General features: G+C 35.6%; 1 protein-coding gene across 8 annotated transcripts; it reads right to left on the bottom strand.

Annotated features, from left to right (window-relative positions):
- Positions 1–13,945: 13,945 nt before the first annotated feature.
- On the bottom strand, positions 13,946–19,243 carry LOC114825338 (B3 domain-containing protein Os03g0120900-like). Of its 8 annotated transcripts, none has more exons than XM_070823615.1 (4): positions 17,438–19,243; positions 16,626–16,711; positions 14,537–14,598; positions 13,946–14,131 (listed from the first exon to the last, which is right to left on the bottom strand). In XM_070823615.1, exon 1 carries the CDS (start codon positions 19,002–19,004, stop codon positions 17,610–17,612), a length of 1,395 nt encoding a protein of 464 aa, XP_070679716.1. In that variant the 5' UTR covers positions 19,005–19,243; the 3' UTR covers positions 13,946–14,131; positions 14,537–14,598; positions 16,626–16,711; positions 17,438–17,609. The 8 variants fall into 8 exon arrangements, with proteins under 8 accessions (XP_070679716.1, XP_070679719.1, XP_070679715.1 ...); XM_070823618.1 differs by having other exon boundaries at positions 14,496–14,539; XM_070823614.1 differs by lacking the exon at positions 14,537–14,598 and adding an exon at positions 14,496–14,536.
- Positions 19,244–21,280: the final 2,037 nt, after the last annotated feature.

The raw sequence follows: 21,280 nt of genomic DNA, 5'->3' as shown, positions 1-21,280 counted from the left end.
TGCTCAAGAAATCCTGACGTTCAACATGGTCAAATTATCCCGACATTCTGATTTTACAATTGAAACTCAGCCCCTATTGATGGGAAATGTTTCTGAGATAAGGTATGTGTGACGTAAAAATAATTAAAAAAAAATATGTGAAAAGCGTACATCTTGGAGCAAATTGCATGGACCGGAACACTACAACAATACTGTATTTGTTCTATGTAATTCACTCTACTTATAATGTGTGATTTTGATTTCAACTTTAATTTAAAAACAGGCATGCTTGCGTTGTTCAGTTTTATTTAGTACAAAGTTTTGCATCGATAATAGCTTAGTTTAGTTGATTTAAGTTATTTAACCCATTAACTGTACAATAGTTTGGTTTGGTAGTATTTCTCTGATAAGTGAGATATTTTAAATTCAAACCGTAAATGATGAGTTTAGTACTATTTCCAAATTTACTAATAAATTTCTTTGCACACCCATTTTTTTATCTCTACACACCCACAAATTTGTTTTTTTATTTTTTATTGACCATTGGATTAAGTTATCAAAATACCCAACTAAAATTTAGGGAACAATTCTTAGCATTTTAAAATAAAAATAAAAAAATGAATGGATTAGGTTTTGGAGCCAAATCATTTTAGGGTGTTTGCAGCCACCACTCGACGGTAAATTTTTGAGAAGTTTGCATAAATGCCACCTGAAGTTTGATGGAGGCGCGTATTTGCCACCTGAAGTTTGATGGAGGTGCGCATTTGCCACCTGAAGAAATTATTTTGAGAATTTACGACCTAGACTTCACATTTGGTACTAATGCACCACCCACCTCCATTCCCTTAGAGACCTGTTATTCCTATCCTAATGTCTTATCTTCCTACCCATATTTTTAATTAATTACAAATTTGTTCATTTGTAAAATTACTAATAAGGACTTTAGTTACCCTTTTTTACATTACTTTTTTTTTTATAAAAAAGAAAAAAGAAAAGTTTGAACGTGAGAATATGTTTAGAAAATTTGTCTCCCTTAAACCCTAACTCATCATTCCCACCTCCCTTCATTTAGAGAAAACAAAATCATTCAGAGAAAGCAAAAGGACTGAATTTAGAAGATGACGTTTCTATGGAAGAAGTAGATGATTATGTTTCCGTTGAAGAGGTAAAAGATAATTTGTTTCCATTGAAGAGGTAAAAGATAATTTTATGTGGGTCATCTTGATTTGTCGACATTGTACAATTGAAGCATAACTCTGTGACTTTTTATTTGAATTTGCATTAGATTAGGGTGCAATTTGTTTATTAATGAGAATTTCTGGAATTGAAGCATAGCTCTGTCGACATCGTTCATTAGGTTAGAGTAAATTTGTTGCATACTGCTGTAGGCATGGTTGATTTAGAATTGAAAACCTAAACAGTGGGAGGCGTGGTTGATTTTTCATTAGCCCCGTACTTACCACAAGCACCACCTATCTCTCCCTTTTTTTTGTTTTTGTTTTATTTGAAAAAACTGGATATGCATGCAAACATGGTTCCTCTGGGATCTTCGAAGGTTGGTGTCTATTAAGATGGTGAATGTGACGATGATGATCCACCAAGGAATCTCTCTCTTTAAGTTAGAATTGAAGCCGAATTAAGCTTCAATTGTCGCATACTGCTGTCCACAGTAAATTTGTTTTTTAATGAGTTTATGACAATACAAAAAGGCATTGACCTGTAATTGAAATAAAAAAAATATGGTTCTTTTATGATGTAAATTTCTCCCACGTCAACTTGTTTATGAAGTTCATTTGGTTCTTTTATGACGTATGGTGGAATTCGTTTGCAGCTGGTAGACGAATTTGGTAATAATTCAGCATTTACACGTATGGTGGATTGTACTTGTGAATTTACCACAACTAAGGTAATATTTGCTTGACTATGCAATTGATTCACTTATGCTCTTGTATGTTTATTCATAATGTGCAATTTTGGTACGTAGTTATTCAAGAGTAGAGAATAATTAATACAATGGGCTCGAGAGTTAGGAAGGTTAATGGTTTTGTTATTGTGACGTTACGATCCGATCAAGGTGGAAAAGATAACAGGAACTCTAGACTTACATTGGGTTGTGAAAGGAGTGGACAATATGTAAGTCGAATTCACAAAAAAGACATAAAGGATGAGGATAGAAGGAATTCTGGAACAAAAAAAATGTGGATGCCCGTTTCAATTAAAAGGTAAAAAACTAGCAACTAATGATGATTGGATATTGACGGTAGTTATTGGAGTGCATAATCATATAGCAGAAAGCCATTTGGAGGGTCATTTATTTGTTGGTAGATTATCGTCTGAAGAAACTTCATTATTGACTGATCTATCTAAAAGTTTGGTGCAACCAAAGGAGATTTTGACTAGAGAAATCCTGGAGCTTGACGAAAATTGAAGTTGGTAAGCAGCGCCATCATGCTGATCCATCGAACAATTCTAGATTATGTTCATAGTATTTTTTTTTCCCAGTAAACTCCTTCTTTTGATGTTTTTCTGTATTTGTCTGACTAAATTGCTCTTGGCTTGTTCCTCAAGGAATATGAATTGGGATTTTTTCTGTCTTGTTTTGCTTTAGAATTCGTGCTCTTCTTTTAAATCCACGTTTACAGTTTAGTGTTTTTTTTTCCTAGAATAATTACTAAAATGTTTTTATCCCTAGGATTTTGGTTGCCCAATCCAGATACTTTTTGCTTCTTACTAAGGAGACCCACAACATAATAAAGTGATAGGGAAATAGAGAATGAAATTATTCAAACTATGAAATTATGTGTGCCGTGTGCAAAGAGAATCATGATTAAAATACAAAGGATACGTTTTTTTTATTGTGACAGTGATGATGTGTACCGTGTTCAAAGAGAATCATGATTAGAAGAGTAATATTATTTGTTTATATTCTTTTCTTAAGAGAAATTTATCTCTAATTATATATAGGGTTATTTTAGGAATAATAATGGGTGGGGAAATAACATTTTAATTTTTTAACTTTTTATAGTGGGTGTAAATATAACGTGGGTGGGGAAATAAGACAACGGGATGGGTCTAGCAGCTCTCTTCCGTTAATGTTTCCATCTTAAAAATACTAAAAGGCCCTCAAACTCAAGCCACCCATTCTCCAAAAGTTTAACGTGAAGATTCAACTTTACCATTGTGGTTAATAAAAAATAATAGAAAAAGCAACAAATTCCCATCACCACCCATCTGGACTGAGATCACCTCCAAATCCCAACCTGTGGAGCCAATTGATCAAAAGATCTCATTCTTCCATATATGATTCTGTGGCTAGGAATCAATTTAAATATTGAAAAAATTTCACACAAAATAAGGCAGGATGAAATTAGAAGGCTAAAATCTTCTCATTAGTTGGCTTCGTAGGCTGGGATCTGAAGGTAATCCTAGTCCCACCCATCCTATCGCGACCTCTCCCCCAAATGAGAATCCTCTTCGGATTCTCTTTGTGAGGATCTGGGGAATCCTTCAATCATATCCGTTATTGTACATAGTGTGGTCAGAAATCATTGTAATTTTTTTATTTAAAATTGAATATAAACAGTATCTTACGAAAATTGGCTGCATGATGTACGATAAACCGACATGATTGGAGGATCTCTGGGATTCTTACAAAGAGGATTCGGAGACGATCCTCATTCATCTCCCCCAACCTTAACAGACTTTTCCTACCACCAAAAATTAGAAAGAAGTTAAAAAGTAACACCTCCAACCACCCCTTCATATCTCTTTTCTTCTCAATAGATCTCTTCCTCGTGGGTACCTATGACTTCATGGTTCCTAATCTATCAAGCCGACATCGACTCGAATGACGACGAGAGCTTGGAAATTTTGAGAAGAATGTACCCGAAACTTTGACCGGTCTGTACTGCAAATAAGGACCCATTTTGCACCAAGAACCTCTGTGACTTAGGTGTTGACTTGTATTGAGATTCCTACGATTAGGGGTGGGCACGGTCCGGTTCGGCCCGGTTTCACCTTCAAAATGGAACTGAAAAATTTCAACGGTTCTGTTCGGTGCAGTTCCGCTTAAATTTATTACTAAAACCATACAGTTTGGTTCATGACGGTTCTAGTTTGGTTCATGCCGGTATACGGTTCTAACCAAAATTATATATATGTTTTTTCTAATTTTCTACTTCTAATACCAAACACATATTTCAACCACAAATTCAAGTAAATTTGAGTTTCCACTACTAGATCTACAAGATTTGTGATCGGAAGATAGAAAGTGTGCATATAAATATAAATCAAAAGATAGAGGCTTATATCAAGACCAAAGTGTAGATCTTAAACTAAAACTAAAATGTACATAATGCATAATATACTAGAAAAGAATGGAGAAAAATAATGTAGGGGGAGAAAAGTGATAAAACAACAAAGGAGGGGGAGAGAAGTGAAGAAAAATATTGGGCTTATGCACATGGTCTTCTTGGAAAAATGTCTTATTTACATAAAAATAATAATAAAACAATAATTTATATTAAAAGTGGTTCAGTCCGGTTCCTCTGGTTCTTAATATTTCCAAACCAGAACCAGAACCATTTGAAACGGTTCGGTTTAGTTTTAGTTCCGGTTTTGACTTTTTGGTCAACACGGTTTTTTACGGTTTTATTTGTCACGGTTCGATTCGGGTTTCCGGTTTGACGGTTTTTATGCCCACCCCTATCTACGATTGAGGGATTCCTATTATCTTGAGTTTCCTAGTTTGGGATGTATTTCTTGTAATCAATTGTATTTATTCTTTCCTTATTATGATAGGATTGTATATGATTGTATATATACCTTTGAATGAGAAGAATACAAATCATATTGGAAACATTCTTTCTTCTTGGCACCAGAGCCTAGGTAGAAAAAAAATTGATCCCTAATTGGGTTGGTATTGTCGTGCTCAACACACTTTCGTTGTGCCTCTGTTTTGACGTAAACAAGCGAGCAACTTAACGTCGTTGCTGTTCGAGTTGTTGCCCATCCTTGATCAATTGCAGCGAGCGACTTAGAGTCGTTGCTGCCCAGTTTTTTCTATCAGTCTGTTATCTTGTTCCAGATTCCCATCATAATGATGTAGGTTCTAAGTTGTACCGACAACAAAACAGATGGCTGAAGAATAGGCGATTGGTTCTGCAATTGTTCATGTTGCTTCTCCAATTATGGTGCAATCAGATAATTCTAGTTTCAACATTGGTATATAGTATTGGATGATAAGAACTATGATTTATGGGCTCCTCTCATTCAAATCCATATCGCTGGAAAGAAGAAGATGGGGTATCTTTGTGGGTCTATCAAGGCACCTAACAAAGACGATCATAAATACGATGATTGGTTCTCTGAAGATTAGAGAATTACGAGTTGGCTATTATCTTCAATGAAGTCGGAGCTTATGAAACAGTACATTCGGTTATCTACTTTAAATGAGATTTGGGACACTCTTATGGTAGCCTACTTTGATGAGAATGTAGAGGCTCGAATTTATTCTTTGAATCAAAAGGCATCACGTCTTTGTCAGAATGACCGACCTTTAGCTATGTATTTTGGGGAACTAACTGAGATTTTCCAGGAATTGGATCACTTTAATAAGGTGTCCATGGAGTGTGAGAACATCATTTAAAAGTTTCACAAATCCACTGAGAGACAACGAGTCTATGTGTTTCTTGGTGGCCTTGATGATGTGTTTGATCAAGTTCATGGAGAAGTGTCGTGGAAGGATCCCTCGTTTGGGTTGCAGGCCTCTTATGCCTATGTTCATCATGAGGCCGATCGAAAGGAAGCAATGAAGACGGAAGTTGACAAGAATGAACCTGCTGCCATGGCAGCAAAGACTCATGGATCTTCCACTTGGTCTGACTGAGCTGGGTCAAAAATCGACCAGGATAAACTCGCCCTAGCCAGACAAGCCGGGACTGTCCCCAAGATAAGTGCCCACACTGTGGCATGACAGAACACTCCAAGAGTTTCTACTTTGAGCTGATTGGATATCCCGAGAATTGGGATAAGACCTGTGATCCTTGCTGCAACAAACCTTGAGCATCCGCTGCAGAAACCAAGAATGATTCAGATCAAATAACGGACAAGGCCTCTACCATGATTGCTACGGTAGGTAGTACTGATGACAAGGCACTAAATATTTCCACTCTTGTTACGAATAATACATGGATAATTGATTCTGAAGCTAGTATGACATTTTTCATTATTTATTGAAGCAAAATTATTTTATTTAATAAGTAATGGGTCAGGTCACATTATTCGTTAGTTTTAACTAGATGTGGCAAATCAACATATTGGGTTGTTAAGGATACCCATTAAGACCTATTTAATTTGATATCACTATAATACATAAGTGAGATAGTGGTGATGAATGTGTAAGATGAAACCAAAGTAAATGGGTCTTAGTGGGTACCCATTAACAACCCAATGGTTGATTAGCCACCTCTAATTTTAACGGCCATTACTTGTTTATTTTTAACAAATTTAACACAATATGATCCGTTAAGATATGAGGTATGTCATGAAAATGACACGATGGCCAAATCTGAGGTGTAGGAATAGACCTCATTTACGCATTTAATTATAGAATCATTGTTGGGTCATGTGGTACCACAGAAAACATTATGAAACATTACTACAGGCTTAGCCTAGTGGGAAGTAGGAAGGGGGTGGATTGTTTGCCCTCCCATTTCCATACTCTTCTCATCCCCTCTTGTTTTTTGCGGTCACGGTTAAGCCACGTCAACATTTTATATTCCTATTTCTTTTTGTTTTATTATTTATATAAAAAATTAATATAAAATGTTGACATGGTTTAACCATGACCACACAAACAGGAAATGATGAAAAGAGTATGGAAGTGGGAGGGCAGACAATCCACCTCCAGTGGGAAGAGGCAGGCCAATGTACTAGGCCTGGCCATTCATCCATCAAAGCCAAAAGTGATAGGTCATGGCAGTGGGGACTGCGAACCTCCCACAAAACCCAACCTTTCTATTTCGTATCCAGTATTAATCATAACCCCTTGGGTAATAAAATTACCACCATCGTTTTGAACCTAGACATCCATCTACTATTATAGTTGGCTTAGGTAAATATGTTTTCTTTTTTTTTCATTTTACATTGGTCCATAAACTTTTGAAAGCGTTTTGTGAGGACAAAGTAGTTCTCGTAACAAAAGTTTGACAGGACAGCTAGCATGAGATTTTGAAAGGCATTTTGATAACCTTAATAAAAAATCTCTCTATTGGCATGTGACAACTTATGTCTAGGATTATGTACTTATGATGAAACATAGACAAAAACCAACCAAATTGAATTGGCATTTTGGGGTGATCTATCCCCTTACCAAAAGAAAAGAAAAAAGAAATTTCGTGCATAAGCTGTGACAAATTGGTGTTTATTTCACAAAGCAGCTTATTAAAAAAAATCTGAAACATCAAATGTGTTTGGTAAGATAAAAAAAAAGTGTTTTAAAAAAATTTGATGTCAATGACAGTAGAAAAGTAAAGAAAAACAGAAGCAGAATCTACTGTGCTTCGAAAAAAGTTTTTTTTTTTTTTTTTTTCCAAAACATAGTAATCAGTGCCCATTCATGGAAATTTTCAAATGTCAAGTATATCCCCACATATTTTACAAACCCACAATCATTGCTCCTACATTATGAGAAATTTTTAGTTGTGACGGGAACACGGATGATACACCACAGGTTTTTATGTGGTAGAAAGTTTTAATTTTTAAGTTATTAACCTTTTAACACACATAACCCACCATTTATATAGGGACACGTGGTGTACCATCTCGTGTGACGGTCACACTAAAAAAATCTCTCATACATTGTTCTCTTTAACAATTATTACATCATATATTAAAAAACATATCATTTTTAGTCATTTAACGTATTCATAGTCATTTATATAAAAGTTTACCAAATACTCAGACAATATTTTGTTTTGGCAAAAGACTTTTACAAAAGCAAATTTACCAAACACTCAATATCTTTATTTTACAACTGTTTATTCTCACAGTATAGTAGAAACAATTTTTTTTTTAAAGCACAACAATACCAAACTAGACAACTTCTATAAAGACATTATTATTGTTCTCATTTACCACATTTCTAAAAGTTGAGGACACATACCTTGAAACCAAAAACAATTGAGGACCAACGTTGAACGACCACCAACTTCACAAGGCCAATTTATAGTGAACTCTTCTGTCATTTGTGCGGATGTAAATCAGACGAAATTAAGTTCAAGATCTTTCTCTCTCTCTCTGCCCCATATGGTTGTACATGGTCCTATATATGGTCCACACATAACATCAAAATTTTGATGTTACACAAAATATATATTGAGACCGCAACGAAAATAAATGAATATATGTTGATAACAAATTAATTCACTGTAAAAGAGACAAAAGTAGGCAGCTGGTGTCTACTTGATAATTAATCACATTTTCCACGAATAAAAAACAAATCCAAACCCAATTTCCCTTTGGCTAACCAGAAAAATCCCACAACCCATTACCAGAACAGAAGAAAACCCACTCACACTCACATCAGTTGCGTAAATTATTACATGTTAAAGGAATCTGACAAGTAATGTTATTTCTCTTTACTTTTCGTTGATTAACGGGGTATAACGTAAAGCATTAAAGTGATAGGGTTTTGAAAGCTAAACTTATTTGTACACCGTTGTTTGTCTCCAAACCCTTGCCCTAGTAGCTAGGGAGAAACCCCATCCACCATGAGTGTGGGAAACAAATAAACTCATGTCTGGCTTTTGAACCAGAAAAAAATATCAACTCAGTCTGCTTTGATGAGAGCTCATTAATGTATAACAAAAAATAAATAGGGAAAATTACAAAATAGAAATCAAAAGAACTTGGTAACTGGTAACGAGTAGCTAGCAGAGTGTGTAAGAGAAGATAAAAAAAGGAGGGAAGGAATAGACAAAAAGGCAAGGATTAGAGTGGAAGGTAGGGTTTGGCCAACTGGGACTCTGGCATCATGCATGGGTGCAGTTTTGATACCTTAGCATGAAACTGGCTACTCAGCATTAAAAGAGGGAGAGCTTTATCACAAGCACAAATAATCCCAATCCCGATCCCATCCAGGTGGGTCAGAATTTATCAGAAAAATTAACCAAAATACATTTTATTTTTTTATATTTGTGGCCAGTAGCTTTTTTCTCTCCTTGTTTTATAAATATGGTAAGTTTTTTATGCACATCTTTACGGCTGCTTTGGAGCTTGTATAGAGGTGTGCAGTGCGCACCCCATGACCCGTTATTATCAAACCCTAAATAATTGCAATTGTTTTTTTGGGATCGGCTGCCCTCTCTTTGCACTGTCGTTGTTAATGCTGCTGCTGCTGCTGCTCTGCTACCACCAATTTAGCAGAAGAAAGAAGAGCTGTCCATAACACTGCACAAACAACCCCCACCATCTTTTTTGTTTCTTCTTCTTCTCTCCTTTTTTTTTTTTAGGTTTTTTTTTTTCTCCTGTTCTTTTGTTACTTTTGTTTTTATTATTCCTCCTTCTCCTGCTTTCTGCATGACAGTAAAGATAGTGATCAGATCATAACGGAATTGACCAGAAGTGAAAACCCTAGTTGATCACAGCCGTTGATCGTTTAGCATCTTTGATAAAACTCTGAAGTGAGCAGAACCAGATGGGTGTATGGTCCATTTAACCTTTGCGAATCATGGAATGTCGAGTGGGAGAAATAAGGAAGGAAAGAAAAAGTCAGCATGGCATCTCGATCCCCATATTGTCATTTTCCCCATTTTCCATATGCCATGGCATGCCATGTCACCCTATGTTTCTTGGAAGTTCTTTAATTTATATTTTATCTTGATGGGGAATTGTTTGGTTTTCATTACCATGAATGAAATCTACCACTTGCAGTAGAGCCAAACTAATTGTTCGACTTTGACAGTGTATACGTGTTTTTGAGTCTTCACGTTCATATATAACTGGAATGTGGTGCATTAAAACTAGGAACTGGATCCTCTCCTAAGCTCATGATGGGGATCCTCCTGAGCAGTCCATCAGACAGTTCAAATTTGATCCAACGGCTCCAAACAGGGAGCTCCTCTAAAAGTTATAATAATTGCAACCGTTGGATCAAGTTTGAACGTCCAAATGAATTGCTCATGAGAATCCCCATCCTGAGCTCAGGAGAAGATCCAGTTCCTTAAAACTAGAGAAAGAAACATCAACGTGGGCTATGCAGAAGAAGTCTTGTAGGGAGTATATTGCATGCGTTGTTTATTTGAGAATGACTTACATGATATTGATAGATAAGTATTATAGTAGTTTGAATTAATTATATAATATTATGTCTAAATTTTTATGTAATTGTGTGATTGATACAAAACGTAACTGTTGTGCTATGAAAGTTGTTTTGGCTAAAGTCAAGAAAGAACGAGAGACTGAAAACGAAGAATACAATTCCTAGTTCTACTGCGACTACTTTTCTTTTCTTTTGTTGACGTCATTGATTACGCCTATCAACCCTAAAACCTACTCTAGCTAGTATCCTATTGCCCTCTCTTTCCACAGAGTGGGGACTGCACTGTACTCTTCTTTCTGCTTCATGCTTTGAGAGAGAAGGCTTTGAGTTGAGCAGCGCATAGGAAATCTTGGAGTCTTGTTTGCCTCTCACCACCTCCTTTTTCATCATCCTTAATGTCCTGCCTTCTTTATTAGTTACCGACGTCACGTGCTTACAATACTCCAAGCCACACACACACACACACACACACACACATATATATATATATATATATATATTTCAATTTGGTTAGGTTGATATTCAATCAGCTTATTTTGGTTTCTTATGCATGTTGGAAGAAGCAAAGTTAGTTTTGGCTACCATATGTTTGTAATTAAAAAAAAAGGTCGTACCCAGTGCACAAGGCTCCCGCTTTACGCAGGGTCTGGGAGAGGTGAATGTCGGCTAGCCTTACCCCCATTTATGGAGAGGCTGCTTCCAAGTCTCGAACCCGAGACCTACCGCTCATGGTGCGAAGGCACTTGCCATCGCACCATATGTTTGTAATTACAAGAAAATAAAAAAGATATAATTATTCTATGTTATTGGTTCAAATTCAGACCTAACCTATTCGTGTGAGTCAATGCACCATAAGGATTTAATGTATCTGGAATAGGGTTCACTATACCAGACATCATTGTATTTGTATATATATTTCATCTTTAAAAGAAGAATACAACTCAACAATTCAAACCGTAAACCTCTCATATAGTTTTACACTTTTATCTTAACCTACTCTTACCCCTCGTCCTACACCCGATGACACATAATTATTTCTCCATAATTTGATTTGGGTTTAGTTTTGGACCAATTGAACCAATTACATGTTGGATTAGGGTTTAGCTGGTGTCGGAGCTAGCGCTTCGAAAGGGGTACTTCTCAATCCTAATAGCAATAGGACAAAGCAAGTTAGCCATCGGAATAAAAACCAATCCGATGTACCCGATCATTGTCAAGTGGACAAAACTTGTGTTTGGTGTGTTTTTTTAGAGAGAGATGAGAAAGGGGAGTGGGGAGCAATAGTCCATATATTGTAAATGAATCGGGACTTGTCCACACTTTTCGTTATGCTTGTCCGGTCTGCTAGCTGCAGCAATGCTGCTGCTATCACTGAACGCTACCGATCATTTAATTAATTATCTTGCTTCTTGATTATCTGAGCCTACATGCTGCCCTGCCTGCCTACATGATCCACATGTATACTCTAGACGGCCCCCAGTTGCAGAGTACCAAGGGCTGTCGTATAAGAACAAGAATTCTCTTCCCTTCTCTTTTCATTATCTTCTCTCATATTTTTTATTTTGTTTTTCTCTTTTTTTATAAAAAATTAATATAAAATATTGATGTAGCTTAACCGTAACCATTCAAATAAAAGGGGAGAGAAGGAGAGAGACAAAAAAAAAAGAGAGAATTCTTGTCCGTTGTACAATGTGCGTGTGTGTATGATCCATGATATAATTGAAACGAAAAAAAAGTGAGGTTACATTAATTAGAAACTTATCAGTGGGTATGTCCTCGTAAAGGGTGACAACCCCCGAACACAACAGTAGTTATGCTCACTACTGCTTCAGTAACCCTAAAAAGGACACAGTAATACGTAATCATATCTTACATTTTACAATATTTTTCTGCTTTCTGTTTTATTTTACTGATCATATATAAAGAACATATAAATTTATTTAATCAATTTTGGGGATATAAAGTTATATAAAGAACATATAAAGCTTTATTCTACTTTGATTTTTCATAAGTAGGAAAATCTACATTGTTGTCTCTTGATTCTTTAATTAGTCGTGAATTTCCACCGGATATTTTGTCATGTCATATATATATGGCGTTTTTAAGCTTCTTTTTGTGGAAAGATTTTTTAATGTGACTGATACACGAGGTGGTACACCACGTGTTATTATACAAATAGTGAGATATATGCGTTAAAAAATTAATTAGTTAAAAAATTAAATTTTTCACCACTTACATAAAAACATGTGATGTACTAAGCATGTTCCCGTCATAATAAAAAATTCCCCCTCCTGTGATGAACATATCTATGAACCAAACATTTGAAAGTTACGACAGGATGTGGATTATGTGCAGAGTAGCAAATATATTTGACACTTAAAGGGGGATTGATTTCTTGAAAGAGTTAGAGCTTTCATTATAAAATTAATAGATGATACCTCATACACAATTTTATAAACATCTAATGTGAGACATTTCTTCATATCTTCTCATCTTCGCATTTCTTTCTGTTCTTTTAAAAGATTTTCCAAAAGTACAATGATTCCTACACATATCCTAGTCTATTAAACAGTGTCCTTTGTTTTATATAATTATGGGCAAGTTAGTTGAATACCAAAGATTAATCAAACTTTAAACCAATTAGAAATCAAATCTTTGAAAAATCTAACAAACAAATACCAAGAAGAAACTCATCTATCTCCCCGCTCCTCGCCATGTAGCTCTATCCCTCGATCGCTATGGCGAGATTTGACGATGAGTTCTTTTTAATTGTTTTGGAATTTATCATAAATTTTTGTATGAAAACAATACATGAAAGCAAAATAGTAACTTATCTTTTTGAGTGCATATAAATATATAGAGCCTCTTTTTGGATTCAAATAGTGAAAATTCAAAGTCTAGTTAATTTTTTAAAGAAAAACTAATGAAAATGGCTTGAAAACTTTGAGTTTTAACGATAAGGATAAGATAAAGGGTAAAGTGAATAGTACTAGGATTGACGTTTTAATGTAAAAATATGATTTTTCATTAAAGTGAACATTACCGGGAGTTTTTCATTAAAGTTCCCATTTTTTAACGCTGGTCAACAATTTAGCAGCCCATCAAAAGAGAACATGAAGTTCAAATTCTCTAAGGATGCATGTACGTAATAGTTTAACCTGAACCTAAACCTCACTTTATTTGTCACGAACTTTTTAAGACTATCTTATAAGTGAGCAACAACGATTATGTGCAGTATAATGGCAATTAATTGTGAGGATGTGAAGGTCAAAAAGTCTCACATCAGTGAAAAAAAAAATCTTGCAAGGGCTAATAAGAGGTTGGGATACTCATCAGATTGCCAATTGATTTTATGGTGGAACCTCAACTTTCTTCATGTATCAGAGTAAATAGGCTTACGTGTGAAGCCCAACGGTCACACGTACTCCGTGTCACCCAATTCGCGTTAGCTTGAAAATCACGTGAGGTGGTGTGTGATGAGGATATGAAAGTAAAAGAGTCTCATATTGGGAAAAGAAAAACCTTACAAGAGCTTATAAGAGATTGGACTACTCCCTATATTACCAATTACCTGAACTTTCTTCATGCTTCATTCCATTTGTCTATAGAAATAAAGATCATATGTGTAAAATGTAGAAGTATATGTTCCTCTAAACTTGATTTTATTAAAGAGTCAAATGTATACATGTGTAAGTATGGAAATCTCTTTAAAAACTCTACGTACGATAACATTAATGATGGAATATTTTTTTGTGTAAACTTGATTCCAGCAGTCCCTCCCTCCTAATAAATTTTTTTTTTTTTTTTTCGGTTGACAATACCGCATAAAGTCTGAAAGGAAGATAAACTACGTTAGAATGCCATGAGGCCAATCGACTCTAGCTATATCAACAACTAGATGTCGAAAAAATGGCGAGCTTGCTTAAAATACTGGAGTACGTTTAGGGCTAAATAGTACCTACGAAAAATTAACAAAGGTGTATAAAAATAAATTACTTCCAATACTTTGTGAACTTCATTCTGCATGCAAAATTCAAATTTCTTTTCTCGTATTTTAGATTAATTTAGAGTAAATACTTGTGAACAAGATACAAGCTCAAATTTCTAGTGGGAGTTTCCAGCTAGGGAGAGAGAGGAGGGGGTTGTCAAAACAATAAAAGCCAGCCATATATTAACACTTGACAGAATTCATTACCCTATTGAAAGGAATATATCAGCTTCTGTATATGTACATACCTGCTAGAAAATCCAAAACCGAAACTGACTGTTATTACATCTGATACTCATCATGTTCTAGACTGTAAGTGCATCAAAATGGTGTTACTTCATTAATGTAAAATGCAATTCCTTTTGCGGGAAATTCAATTACTAACTTTTACTAGAAATGCTTCATTAGTTAAAATAGACAAACAAATAAAATTAACTTAAATTGGAAACTAATATTTAGCTGTACAGACCATACATCTACATCTAACTGTTGCAAATATATGTTTTACAAGTTAATTAGTTTCTGGATTTTGTACTTGCATGTCAAAGAAAATTTAATTTCTATAAATGTATACACTCATAAACTTCTTATATAGAGATTTAGGGTTGGAAAATGATTACTCATAAATATCAGTTATGTCAGATGTAGGATTTGTATATATTAAGTTATGTAGGTGTATAGTATACGATCTCTCTACATATCCGTATTGCTTAAACTTATTATACATACACAATTCAATTTGTACAAAAAATTAACTAGAAACCACTGAACGATATCAACCAAAAAAAAAAAAAAAAAAGAAGAAGCAAACAGGACTAATATCATCATCAAATGAGTTTTAGTAAGTACTATAAGGATTTAAAAATTCCTAATATCTTACCATGTCACATTAGTAGTGACACTAGTGAAAGAATTTAGGAGTAATGATCAGGAGAATGAACAACATTAGTATATGAGCAATTAATTACTAACTACAAACCAAATATTCCTAATCCTTGTATATTTGTGCTTTTCTTTTAAAGAAAAAAAAAAAACTGTTGAAGGATTTTGCCAATTATCTCTCGTGTAAGAGGGCACAATTTGTATATGCTAAAATCAACTGAGTGGCTGATGTGGGATGTTTCCTAATAATGTTAAAGTTTTTATATATTACCATTAGAGTATTTTGTGTATATTACCATGTTCATTTTGTTAAAATTCTGTATGAATTACTTTTTTATGCATGTCTCAAGCATGAACCCTTCGAAAGAGCTAATTCTTTTTCCTCTCATAAAAATAATTAAACTAAATAAAATTAAGGGAAAAAAAAAAAAAGAGAAAGTTCAAAGCGAGTGTAACCCTAGGCTATGATGAGAATGTATAATGCTCATGATTTCAATTCGCACGCAGAGAAATCCTAAGATGGTTGAAAATTTTGTATAATATCAGGCCTTAGCAATAAGTTAAAGTTAGGCTCACTGCTCGTTAATTTTGTTCCTCATTTTACTTCATGCATGCAACTAATGCATTCAACTAATACACATATATGCCAACTAATGCATTCAACTCACTGATCCTTAATTTTGTGACAGATTATTTGAACTATAGAACAAGAATAGATCAGCTTTCTATTGTAAAGTTTTCATCCACATCACAATGGTAAATGATGAAAAACATGATTTTTTAGGTGGCAAAAGAACCTGATCATGAATCTGTATATGTATGTATATGTACATGTATCTATCATCCATATCTTTAAACTGAATATAAAATATATCATCCCGAAATATCAACCATGATCAAAAACATTAAAAATTATAGAGACGACGCCCTAGTATATTGTTTTCGTCTTCACAACACTATGATTTTATAAAATTCACATTACAATAGAGCATGCAGCTAGCACTCTAGCTACATCTCTACTACTCTTATTGTCATGCTGTTGTTGTTGTTACAAGTTAAAAAATGTGGTCCATATAAAAAGTTCAAACCATGAAAAAGGTACTGTTTAATCCTTAATTAAGTTCAGTACTACCAAATATACATTTTGTTGATCAAATGCAAAGTTCAAAATTTTCTTGTAAGTAAAAACCAAATGCAACACAGACATAAGAACAATAATAGTAGTACTAGAGGTGCACCATAATACATTAGCTATACTGATTTGTAGGAGAATTTAATTTTAATTTTGCAGTGAAATGAAAAGAAAAAATTAAGGTGGCAACAAGAAAATCAATAAATTAAATTACTTTAGTGCAGAAAAAGAAGGTAGCAAGAATTAATGAGGGAAAATAGTTAAAGATGTATAAAGAGAGATATATTTTCAATTAAGGACATATATATAACAGAGCTGGCTACCTTATTGCTTTTAATCTCTGCAAGTCTGTCTGAGAAAACCTGCGAGCACTGGTGTGCCCAACGAAGCAGCGACAAGAACAACAAACCTACCAAAGGTAAAATACAAAACTGCAATTACATCAGGTCGCTCTAGCACTAGCAGCACTTTTGTTCTGATCATCATCTGTTTCCTGAGCAGTCAGCAGGAAAGGTTGTTTCTTCCATTTACTTACTTAAATGAAAACAACAACAACAACATTGGAGGGAGGGAGGGAGGGAGAGAGAGAGAGAGAGAGAGAGAGAGAGAGAGAGAGAGAGAGAGAGAGAGAGAGAGAGAGAGAGAGAGAGAGAGAGAGAGAGAGAGAGACCGAAGAGATTAATATACGAGTACATAAGGTCGTACCCAGTGCACAAGGCTCCCGCTTTACGCAGGGTCTGGGAGAGGTGAATGTCGGCTAGCCTTACCCCCATTTATGGAGAGGCTGCTCCCAAATTAATATACGAGTACATAAGTATATAAATTGTAACAAATTCATATTTCATATAAATTGTAAAAATTCATATTTCATATAAATTGTAAAAATTCATATTTCATATCATCAGTGATACAAAATGAGAGCATGAAATCTTGGGGAAATGATGGATCTATGTCTTGATAGAATATACCACTGCGCTGAATATGATCTATATCTATCTATATAGATTGTTATTATATAATATAAAAATATTTTTACACATGAAAATTAAGTTACAAAAACTATAAATAAAGCAATCACTTCATTAGATCATCATCATTTCATTCTCTTATAAAATAAAAACCCAAAACCTTGTACCTTTTCTGTACTGATGACTATCAATTGATCTGAAAAATCAGTTCTCTCCCAACTTCTTCTTATTCAATTGCCAATTTGCCACATCATCCCATTTTCTCCTTCTGCATTCCTCGTTTCTCTCCTTAATTTTGACAACCTTGGATGTTTATTGGCACTGTGATGGAGTAGTCAACTAGACATCATAGTCCAAGGACATGGAAGATGGGGAGGCCTTGCCACTCATGTTGAGAAAGTCGGTGGTGATACTAGTAGTGGTGGTAGGGGGCATGGTTTGGTGGAGGAGAGGCATGCCGTCGTAGAGCCTTAATTGGAGCGGTGGGGGTTGCGATGGCGGCGAAAGTTGGTGATGGGCATGATGATGATGATACTGGGATGATGATAATGTGGTTGAAGACAATATGTCACATTCATGATCCGACTCCGATATGGGACACTCCATGTTCACTCCAAATAGCCTCAGCTTCTTGGCTGCCGCCTTCCCATGGACCACTGGCACCGACTCCAGAACCATATTCGACTCATGAACCCGACCCAGCTGTACTTGTTGGTGTTGTTGAAATTCTATTACTCCGTTGTCCCCTTGCTCGTGAAACTGTGGCGGGGCAGCGGATGAAGCTGATCTCAAATAATAAATCGGCCTAGTAGAGTTCACCACATTTCCGTAACCATAAGAACCTGAACCACCACCACTTGTCCCAGTATTTCGATATGGGTGATGCATATTGACGCCGTAATTAATCTGCTGCTGCGACAAGAGCAAGTGGTCCTGAGTCACTACTGCCCCGGGAGGTCTCATCAGCAACGGACTCCATGGAACCGACCGGTGAGGGTTCCAGGAGTATTGATGCTGATGAGGAATTGCAAAATTGGGCTGATAATGTGGATGAAGCGGGTGGTGGTGGTGGTGATGGTTTGGATCAGGCGCATCTGGGCGGCGCCGCCAATCAATAAAAAGACGGTCTTTCCCCACCTCACCAAGTCCTCGCTGGAACGAGACTATGTCGCCGGCGTCGAGCTTTTTCTCCTTCACAAACCTGCTCCACCCTTTGGTCATCACGTAGCTCTGGCTGCTGTTCCAGTAGGAGTACCTAAACCGCCACGGCTTCCCGTTCCGGTCCTCGAAATTCAGCAGAAGCCCTTTCTCGTTGCTGGAAGAATCCAACGGGAAGTACTTCTCGGCATGCTGTTTCGGGATGACGAGGCGGTTGAGCTTCCCTACGTCGCTCGGCGTCACGACTTTGTCGAACATGTGCTCCCTCTCGATGGGGATTGGGTTTTCTTCTCTTTGAGCACCACCATCTTCGTTGTTTTCTTGGGGGGTCGAGTCCATAAGCTCGAGCTTCGTGTCGGGGCTGCCGCTGCCGTGGTGCCAGCTGCGGCTTCTGCTGACAGCGGAAGAAGGGACCAGAGTGGCTACGCCGGTGGTTTTGTTGTAGTGAGGAGAAGATGAAGATGAAGAGGGAGAGGAAGAATATGAGAAAGGAAGCTTACCTTTCACCATATTTTGGTCATCCTCAGTAGAAAACCCAGCATCTCTAGCTCTTGCGGCTGCTGCTCCAAAATTCATGATAAATAAAAAATAAAATAAAAGTGGAAAATTAGGGAAAACAAAACCCCACTTCTTGTTTTTGACTACCTCAAATTCCTAGATCTTGGAGATCTAAGGGAAGAAGAAAAAAAGCAGGTGTGTTGGGGGCTAAACTCTAAAGCTAAGACTTTTCTTTTCGCACTTTCCTCTTTCTTTTATGTTATTATTATTGTGGGGTTTTTTCTCAATTTTTTGTGGTTTTTTTTTCTAGGGTTGAGATTGCTGATGGAAAATTCTAGTGAAGAAGAAGAGGAAAGTAGGAGGAAGCTGCAGGCTGAAGAGAAGCAGAAGCTAGAAGGGTAGCTCTCAATACAATGACGGTCGGTGCATTCTTCTTTGACCAACAAGACTCAGATACCCCATGAACGTTTCAAAGAGTGCAAAGAAGTTCCTCTTCTTGTTGACCTTGGGCTTTGAGAGAGAGAGAGTGTGTGTAAGGGAGGTAGAGAGTGTAAGGGAGGGAGAGAGAAGAAAAGAAGTTAAAAGAAGAAGTAGAAAGAGATATTTGTAGGAGTAATTTTTCAGTTTTTGAAACCACTATTACATGATGTTATTATTTTATTCAATTTAAAATATATTAATTATTTTTTATTATTAAATTTTAAATATATGACATATTAACTATATTGTTTATTTATATTATAACACGTAAAAAAATCTCTATTTGAAGAGAAGGCTGAATATTATAGGCCATGCCTGAAACCTTCTCCAGTTAGGCATGATTTTTTAAAATATTTTTTCCATGTTATAATTTTGATTGGTTTCTGATAAATAAAATTGTGGGAAATTATATATAAGTAGGGACCTCAAGTATTATCTTTGTTGGGCTCATGCGAGCTTGTCTCTGTCATCATCCTGGGTGGTATTTTCATTTTTATTTCAAAGTTTTAATTATTTTAATCTTATCTGCAATAAGGCCCAAAGGGCCAGCTGTTTTGGAGAGCACGAACTTGTAAATTCAATACAGCAACTAGGATCGGTGGACCATTTTTATTCTTTTTTGGCTTTATTTTTGGAATTTTGCTCCTATGGTACCTATTTTAAGCATCTGCTGCTAGCAACCAAGCAAAGCTGGTGAAAAGAAAGAAAGAAATGGTGAATTTTAATTTATGGTAAGAGTGTTTTTGGGGTTAATTAACTTTACTTGCTTGATTCTTCTTTTTTCTTTTTTTTCTTTTTTCCAACAGGACCATCCTCTATGTTAGGCAATATAATTGTTTGTTTTAAGTTACCTGCCTAGCTGCCTTTGCTAAATCATTTAGTCTATTCAAAAGAAAAAAAATTATTTAGTCCTTTCGTTCTTTTGTTTTTAAGAAAAACTTCGACGATATGACATGCATTCAAAGAGAAAGTTGTACTTAAGAAATCAACAAATCCAATTTTTTGTGCGAACTTTTTGTTTTGGTAAAATCTTATTCATGAAAACATGCAAATTATTTATGTCATCATTTGTCATTTGGCCCCGTGAATATATTTTCGAAGTTAAATTTTTAACTTTCTTATTCCTAACTTTTGTTCTTGAGCTTGTTTCGAGTTCACACGTATTTGATGAGCTTTTACCTTGTGAAAACTATTGACCAAGTGGTAGTAACGAACTGTGGGTACCTCAGCTTGATTCAAGTAATTTTATAGTGCAAGATATTAAGTGTAAATTATTTTAATTGTTAACATGTGTTCTTAATAAGAAATTGATTCATGAATATAGGTGGCATTGGAAGAGAGTATTTTTCAGTTGATTTATGGATATGCTTGTTGGATATATGTCAACAATTTGTGCTAATTTTATATATGCTAATAAATAATAAATACGAATAAATATTGAACAGAGTATGAACAACGAAATAATTTAAAAAAGAAAGATTGAAGATCAAGGCTTGCATACCGCAATGTCCTTGAAATAAAAATTCATCCCTACTCAGTGCTTGTAGTTCTACGGACGTCTGCTTCACCAGGATTCAACGATCAAGCTAGAATTCCAGCACTGGAAAACTTAACTTCTAGCGAACTTCTGTGTGGTTCTCTCAGAAAGGATGTTTGAGATTGTAGAAGAAGAATATTGATTTTATGTATTCTAAATGCCATGCAGATGGATGTATATATAATAGAAGGATGCCTGTTCGCAACAGGTATGAGAATGGGATGTGTCTGTTGGGATACGTCTTCTCCAAAGGGGTGCTTTGCTCTGTGTTCTTTCTAAACTCTTCAGACTTCATCTGAAAGGATGAGTCTGTTGGTAAAAAAAGTTAATTAATTAA

This window comes from Malus domestica, chromosome 06 (genome assembly GCF_042453785.1).
Source record: "Malus domestica chromosome 06, GDT2T_hap1".
Classification (NCBI taxonomy): Eukaryota; Viridiplantae; Streptophyta; class Magnoliopsida; order Rosales; family Rosaceae; genus Malus; species Malus domestica.
Note: the sequence above shows the minus strand (reverse complement) of the source record. Positions and strands in the feature narration are given on the sequence as shown.